General features: G+C 41.3%; 1 protein-coding gene across 1 annotated transcript; it reads right to left on the bottom strand.

The window, feature by feature from the left end:
- Positions 1-474: 474 nt before the first annotated feature.
- Positions 475-8,189, bottom strand: LOC136476416 (valine--tRNA ligase, mitochondrial 1-like). The gene is made up of 22 exons (XM_066474237.1): positions 7,933-8,189; positions 7,778-7,819; positions 7,589-7,636; positions 7,064-7,123; positions 6,808-6,977; positions 6,638-6,710; positions 6,429-6,494; positions 6,254-6,337; positions 5,709-5,786; positions 5,391-5,474; positions 5,213-5,292; positions 5,017-5,074; positions 4,619-4,921; positions 4,340-4,510; positions 3,636-3,826; positions 3,137-3,539; positions 2,355-2,606; positions 1,774-2,274; positions 1,570-1,667; positions 1,360-1,459; positions 939-1,084; positions 475-834 (listed from the first exon to the last, which is right to left on the bottom strand). Exons 1-22 carry the CDS (start codon positions 7,939-7,941, stop codon positions 681-683), a joined length of 3,171 nt encoding a protein of 1,056 aa, XP_066330334.1. The 5' UTR covers positions 7,942-8,189; the 3' UTR covers positions 475-680.
- Positions 8,190-8,399: the final 210 nt, after the last annotated feature.

Here is an 8,399-nt window from a genome sequence, read left to right as displayed (position 1 = left end):
CGCCTACAATACTGTTCATGGCAGGGCGATTGTAAAGCACTGTTCCGTAGGATATGGTCCCTATGTCGTGGTTTGACTTGCGAGCCCTGCCTTGCCTTCCTTAGTACGCCTTCTGGTTCTTTCCGAGCGGGCGTCTCCGATCGGATGGCCCCAGTCGGTACTGGCGCGCCAATCGGAGAACAATAATGGGCAGGGTTTTTTATGAACCCCGAACAAAGACGCAGGGTCAAAGTCAAAGGCAGTCCTCGGGTCAGGCTTTCCGGGTGGAGGTCGTGCCAAGGCGGCCAGGGCCCGACGCTAGCGCTCCGATCGGAGGCCGTTCGGAGTTGGCCTAAGCCTGAGCTGGTGCTCCGGTCGAAAAGATGGGCCAAAGACGGCTAGGGCCTGAAGCAAGTGCTCCGGTCTGTTTGAACTTAGACTCTTCCGGCCGATCCAGAAGAAAAGAAGGCCGTCCTCCTGGGTCGAGCCCTGGCGTGGAAGCCGGTCCCCGAGGGACCCCGGGTTTATGAACCCGACATATGGTTAGTGAATATTTTTACACGCTGCAAAAGTGTGGCTTCCATCTGAACCATCAATTGTAAACCTGAGCAAACAAGAACATAGCTGAGCTTTTTGCAAACAAAAAAAATGTGGGGACCAACTTCGGTACAATCAGGGCGTCTTCAACACAGGTCACAGACTCAGTTTGCATCTAATTTCTTCTCAGCTTCACTGATGACCTCTAGTTGTTCCAACAAAGCGGTGAGCTTTCTCATGTCCTCTTCCTGCACGCTCTGTGGAGCCTTCTCGCGATAGCCAGAGGCGTCCATTTTTTGTGCCAGTGCATTTTGTAGCCTGTGTGTATGATACGAGACTTGTTACCGATAAGATCGAACAACACTTAAACATGTGGAGGATCTTTACTGTCGAAAACGAGCCAGGAAGACAAGTGCACTTACTTTTGAATTTCGTCTTTTTTCTTCCTTAGCTTTTCACGTTCAGCATCTGCATTTAAAGCTCCTTGGAGCTGAAGGTACACAGACAAGTCTTTGTTGACAATAGCAGTTGCACAATCGGCTGGAGTTTCATCGTTCTCCATCAGGATCTGAAGTACCAATAACAGATCAGTGCTTTGAACTCAGGTGGATTTTAATTTTTTTCTAGCGTAAGTAGGTAGCATATAAATGCTAACAGATGAAGAAAGACATGAAGAAATGTTATTTGGGAAGAACCAGTGGGTAGCAATAGCTATTTGAGGTCACAAAACTCCATTTAGGTTTCAGCATAAATTCCAATCCATAAACTGATTGTAGATGATGAAAGGGAAAAGATATTTCTGGAAATTAACACAAATAGTCATACAAAAGTGTAAGGCATAACCTTGAGATGTGATATGGAAGAAAGAAACACGATTAGAGATTGATAGCATTGGATAGTGGCAGCGATCTCTTGCCCTCGGCAAAGTGCAAAAGCAGGACGTCTATAAAAAATAAAACATCAATAAGCTATTACTCCATTTTGCAGAAGCAGGTTGATGAATCAACCAAGCAAATACTAAACGCATAGCAAAACATATCGCAGTATACATACCTTTCGTTTGAATCTGTTGGTGGCTTCAGAGACCTTATTTTGTTCACAGCATCCAAGACAATGTCCATTTCATTTTCAAGTCCGCCATTACTCCATTCCTATCATAAAGAACCATATGTTCCCATGGGTAATAAGTACTACTCTTTCCTCAAATCATAATTGAATATTTCCTACAAGAAATCTTCTTTGGGACACGTGTATTACCTCAACAAGAGATGGATACTCTGAAATCATAATCGAATCTTTCCTGCAAGAATCTTTGGGCTGTGGAAGACGCTGCCAGAGCTCTTCTGTTACATAGGGCATGAATGGGTGGAGCAGGCGCAGACCAGTCTCCAGGCAAATCCACAGGGTATCTCTGGAGGCAGCTCTTGCTGATTCAAACTCTTGAGAATCGTTGAAGAAGTAAGGTTTGATAGCTTCTATAAATACATCGCATAGCTGATACTGCCACCACGAGTATATAGCAGATGTTGCATCAGACAATTTGTATGCTTCTAAAGAAGTAACGGTTTTCCCAACGGCCTTGTTAAGCACTGAGAGTATCCACTTGCAGATTGGTGGCATAAGAGACACATCAACAGTTGCCGGCGGAATGTAATGATCACCCAGTTTGCTCATCGCAAAACGGATGGCATTCCATAATTTGTTGCACCATTGTCTGTATCCAACCACCCTCTTGATATCAAGATTTATCTTGTCAGACTGAGGGGGAAAAAAGAGATTGTATAAGAGCATGTATAATACATTATACATGAAAAAACTCAACTGGGTGCCATAAGAACCTGGGAAGTGTACGATATCAGTGCGAAGCGGAGGGCATCGGTACCACATTCTGCTATGCCATCAGGGAAATCCTTCTTCTTCCCATCTCTTGCGATGTTTAGTTCATTTGGATCCAGATTGCCTTCTTCCAAACGTTTCAGAAGACCATCCAGTGACATGCCATTTATCACCTCAAGAGGGTCAACAACGTTACCAAGTGACTTTGACATCTTTCGGCCATGTGCATCCCGAATCATAGGATGTAAATAAACCTGAGAAGAGAGCACATGGTTATTGATCATCGGACAAGAGATGATTAGGAAATATACTCGACTAGACTGCGTTTTTTTAGACGCACGGTATATGGGTGACTTGCTAATTGAGCTAAAATATAAAAAGAATAATTTGCAGCCAGAAAAAAAAAAAGAATTTGGTGGCTTCATGAATTTATAGACTGCAACAGAAATGCAGACACCACGTTCTGCTAATGAATGATGTGACCAAAGCACGCGAACAATATATGTTAAATATCAGTGTGGCCTGTAGAGATGAAGGGCAGAGCAAACCAGTAACGAATGATTGGGCAGGTCCTTATTTCATCTAACGAACTTCTAATAACTTGATTAAACATCCACAGTATTGTGGGTAGATTGACCATTGCTCTAGCATGTCTCTCCTTGATCAGATTATAATGTTCCATCAATTAACCACATGAAGGGACATAAAAGGCAGTGATAGGATTTGAATAGAGTACCTAACATGAACAAATAGACTGCTAAGGAAATGAAGACTGATGTTATACCTTCTGAAATGGCACATCACCACCAAGTTGCATTCCCATCATCACCATCCTTGCTACCCAAAAGAAGAGAATATCAAGTCCAGTTTCTAGTACCGATGTAGGGTAGAAAGCACGGAGGTCAGCGGTATCAGACGGCCAACCAAGTACTGTTAAGGGGAAAAGACCAGATGAAAACCATGTGTCCAGCACATCAGGGTCTTGATCTAGACATAATTTCGTTCCTGGATACTTTTTCTGTGCCTCAAGGTTTGCATCGCTTTCATTTCTTGCGACTATCCAGCGGTCATTGTTGGAACCAAGGTTTTTATCCAGGTCATCTTCTAGTGTCACATACCATGCAGGTACACGATGTCCCCACCAAAGTTGCCTCGAGACACACCAATCACGTATATTTTCAAGCCATCTGCAAAGACAGCAGTAATGGATAGGTCATTTGTTTCAGATTTATCTCATTCATTTGACATGATAATTACAAGTCACAACACATTGTATGTAATACCTGTACCAGTCTTGCTCATACTGCTGGGGAATAATTTCAATCTTTTTTGACCTTACAGCATCAAGGCCTGCCTTGGCCATGGTGCTGCAATTAACAAACCACTGTGGTTTTATCATAGGTTCCACTACATCATTAGTTCTTGAACAAACGCCCAAACTCATTTCATTCTTCTTTGTGTCCTTATACAACCCCTTAATTACAAGAATAAAAAATGTTACAATCAAAATCCATATATAAAACAAGAAGGCAAAGACCAACATCTTAAAAAAATGATGAAACAATCAAATAAGATATCCATAATTTCCAGTGTGAAGGATATATGTAAGACATGAGATTCAAGAAAAATCGTAATTATGGATAGCCGATCCCAACCTGAATACCTGATGCAATTGCTAATTTTAATAGAATCAATATTTATTGAAATTAAATGATAAGCTGTTTCCAATACTAATGCTGAACTGAAAGTAATTCATGCTAGAATATAGACTAATGTGACTCATACTGATTGTTTTCTTTGTACAACAGATTACAAATAAATACATAAAACACGATTATGGCACAACAATCATGATATTTCACTATTATTATTTTCACTTTGTTAGATTATGCACTCAATTCCACATATTATAATGCATATATTCATAAAAAGCAATTGATAATCAGCTATTTTCAGATACTTAGTTAAGCAAATCCAGTAATAATACCTTTTCCTTCAGTGCCTCAATAACAGCAACACGAGCAACAAATCTTGGCATTCCATCGAATTGTGCACCTCCATTGCTATTTATTTTTCCATCATCTGTGAATATATTGATGAATTCAAGGTTATGACGCTTTCCAACCTCAAAGTCATTTGGATCATGGGCAGGAGTAATCTGCATAAAAAAACGCAAAGAACAATATAGTCTAAGAGGATAGATATGAGGATGGTACAGGTAGGTACAATATAAGATGACAAGAAGGTAGTCCTCAGCAGGTCTTACCTTGACAGCCCCAGTACCAAAAGTGGGATCAACTAACTCAGCATCACAGATTATTTTGAGTTTTCGTCCATTGAAGGGGTGGACTGCATATCTTCCATGCAGATGCTTATACCTTTCGTCCTCAGGGTGAACAGCTATTGCTGTATCACCCAGCATTGTTTCTATTCTGGTGGTTGCTACAACAATCTCACCAAGTCCTTCCTCAAGAGGATAGGCAAAAGATATCAATACACCAAACTGTACAGGATTGGCATAACCAGGGACCTTTAACATAGTTTCTTCTTTAAGATCAATATGATCAACCTGGCAAAACAGTATTTTCCATCAGAAAATCATCTAATCATGCGTACAAAGGATCACAAAGTCTATCATAAATAATATAAAGTTCCATCAACAACCTCAATGTCAGAAATTGCAGTTCGAAGTGTGCAATCCCAATTGACAAGGCGATAATCTCTGAAAAGGAATAAACAATTCATTAGATGTGACAACAAGGTTGTCAACTAAAAAAAAGGAAAAGGTAAAGGATTGTAACAAACTAAATTGTGGAATATTTCATTCTAACACTCAAATAAGAAGTGTGAGGAAACTGACCTATATATCAGGCCTTCCTTGTGTAACCTGACAAAAGCTTCAGTTACGGCTTTTGATCTTTGCTCATCCATTGTAAAAGCCTGGTGCCAAGTTTGAAATGAAATTACTATGTGTTAATATGCATGGTTCAAGCACGAGACATGTTTTTTTCCCAAACTGAAATAAATAGGTATGTTACCTCACGGGACCAATCAAGTGAAGCCCCAAGCCGGCGCAATTGATTCAATATGGTACCACCATATTGATCTTTCCATTTGAGTACCTGTTTGTAAGATGATAAAGAAATGGAATAAGCAAACATCAAACCTAAATATGATACATCAGGAGCAGGATTAAGGAATCAGAAAAGGCAGCAACACATTCATTTCAGAACATGGCAGTAACTATGATGTTTCAGAACCACAGTGGAGACTGAGTCCATTATTAATGGTAAAATAACAGATAGAGAAACAGTTGGCCCACATATAATCATATGTCATGCAAAAGAAGTGCTTACTTCAGAAACAAATTTTTCACGCCCTATGTCATGCCTTGTCAGCTTCCTTTCACGCATAAGCTTCTTTTCTACAACAACCTGATATAAATGAGAACAGATGTCAAAGCGAAGTACAAAAAATTGAAGTACTCTGTTGTCCAAACAAGAAGTCTGAACTAAAAATGCTAAGTTAAAACATATACAAGTTGAAATGAGCAAAAATACAGTATTAATTTGCTCAAGGGAATAGAAGCCACAAAAATGATATGGACTATGCAATTAATGAAAGAGCAATTGCTAAACAGTAAATTCCAAATCCAAAAGTAGGAAATGTGATTCAAAACATTATTTTAAAAGTTTCACTAAAAATACAGAAAAGGGTTTTATTGACATGTCCCAACAACCTTGTTGAGGATTTCTTAATGGCAGTACATTGTTAATTATCACTGACAGCATGGGTCGATACATGTTTGCTCCACAACTTGAACGACAAATTCTATCATCTGAAACCTTATGTTTCATGATATAAACATCATCTGATAGTAAACAAATTCCTAAATGCATACCTGTGTAGCAATGCCAGCATGGTCCACTCCAGGGACCCACAGAGCATTGTAGCCTGACATCCTACGCCAGCGTATCATAGCATCCTGCATTGGTTACAAAACCATTGTATAGTCAATGTCTATACCATTAACATGGCATAACGACCTCTGCAAACCAAAAAAGAAAAAACAACACCTCTATAGCCACTGTAAGTGCATGGCCGATGTGAAGAGCTCCAGTCACATTTGGAGGTGGCAGAACCTGGAAAGACATAACTCAACTCTTTGTTGGAAGCTAACCAATGTTTGACAATATAAAAGCACTACAGTATGTCAAAAGATGCAGTATGCTAAATCAGCTTCTAGCTTATATTGCACTACTGTTCAAGAGCATGGATCACTTACTATAACAAATGGTGGTTTTGTGCTTGCAGGATCTGCCCCAAAATATCCGGATGATTCCCACCAGGCATACCATCTGCAAACAACAAAAGAAATCATGCAGTTGTGCCAGACATTTCCAATGCTAGGAATTATAAAATCAACAAATGCAAAGAACTAATCTAGCATCTTACGATCTCTCAACTGCACTTGGACTGTATTGCTTGGCCATCTGAGATGCGAGCAATTTCTTCTGCCCATTAGGAGTGTCTGGGCCTATGAAATCCTGTGGATTTTCATCCTCCACAGCTTTCTTCCTTTGTTTTTTCTCATTCTTCTTTGTTCCATCTGAGGTTGCTTGTGCCTAAGTCATATCCAGCAAGCATTTCATTTACTAGACATCTGGATCATCTGCTCAGTCATAAACAGATTAGAGTACTATATTCGAACCTGGAGCCTAGCCGCCTCCTTTTGTTTTGCCTTAAGTTTTTTCTCTTCTTTCTCTTTTGCCTGAGAGCATCACATTTAACCCATAAATGATTATAGCATACACCGATACACAATAACAAAACAGCCTGATCTCATAATTCAGATCATCTCTGACTTAGTGAAGTTAGGGTGTCTTTGGTTTGACGAATAAGGTGGTCCATCTTCTTCTCATTCCTCACTTTTTTCTATTTGGTTTGTGGAATAGAATGGGTTGATCCATCACCACCTCATTCCTCACAAGCTAATAATTAGTATATGCATGAGCAATGGGTTGGTTCCACCAAAATTCATGGGATGAACTCATGATGCATCACCTCATGAAGCATGGGGGGTGACTCCACAAACCAAACACACCATTACTGTTAAGTATGATCTAACTACCGTTTTCAGGCCATCCAATCACCAATTAACCCGTTGAGCCAAGTCCAAAGAATATATCTGGGAAATTAGTACAGAGAGCAATGCAAGACAGAATTTGATTGATACCTTTTGATCTTTTTTCAGCTTCCTTTCTAACTCTTTCTCATCAAGTTGCTGCAGGAACAAAAAATGAATGAATAGAATAAGTTGCTAACTTGAACAAAAAGTAAATGCAGTTCAGACTGCACAAAGGTGCCAAGTACTCCCGGAGGACCTTTTTCCGTGAGACAAGGTGAAGTAAGTGAGTACACGAACCTTCTCCTCAGCAACCTTCTCCGCCCCCTGCGCATCAGGTTGCTGCACAAAACCACACTCAAATCAGTCCCACGAAGGCACAAACATAGAGAAGGCATCCCCACGAGTAGAAGCAGCGGATGGACGGGTTGCTCGATCAGCGCCCCCTTTCTTACTTTGTCCATGCTTCGGATCAAGCCGGCGGATTGGCTCTTCTCTGCGCCGCTGCCGCCGGCAGCAGGAAGGGTGGAATACGGACAGTGGAATACGGAAGGGTTTAGGGTTTAGGCGTGTGCGGGCGGAGGTCGCCGGTGGGGGAGGAGGAGCGGCGGCCGGCGGGCGCGACTAGAGGAGAGATGCGGGAGAGCAACCAGCGGCGGCGGCGGCGGATATGCGGCCGTGCGGGAGAGGCCGAGCAAGGGATATAGGTGTTGGGGACTTGGGCTTTGGGCTGTTTGATTTTCTTTAACGAAGTCCATTTATCTCCGACCATCTTTTTGTTCTCTATGACAGGTGGAATTCCATGACAGGTTGATGATGATTTGATATTGGGCTGCCTAATGCTTGGTTGGGCCGGACACTACGATGCATGTGCGTGATGATAGCTTTGCGTTCGAGTGCTCGTGTCGTGGGAACAGGTAAA

Source organism: Miscanthus floridulus, chromosome 8 (assembly GCF_019320115.1).
Source record: "Miscanthus floridulus cultivar M001 chromosome 8, ASM1932011v1, whole genome shotgun sequence".
NCBI lineage: Eukaryota > Viridiplantae > Streptophyta > Magnoliopsida > Poales > Poaceae > Miscanthus > Miscanthus floridulus.
This window is presented reverse-complemented; position numbering and strand designations above follow the sequence as displayed.

Excerpts from the sequence above, each read along its gene's own strand:
- LOC136476416 (XM_066474237.1), bottom strand. Across the intron at positions 6,978-7,063 it reads AGGAGGCGGCTAGGCTCCAG|GCACAAGCAACCTCAGATGG; the intron begins GTTCGAATATAG and ends GATATGACTTAG. Across the intron at positions 5,475-5,708 it reads GTGAAAAATTTGTTTCTGAA|GTACTCAAATGGAAAGATCA; the intron begins GTAAGCACTTCT and ends TCTTACAAACAG.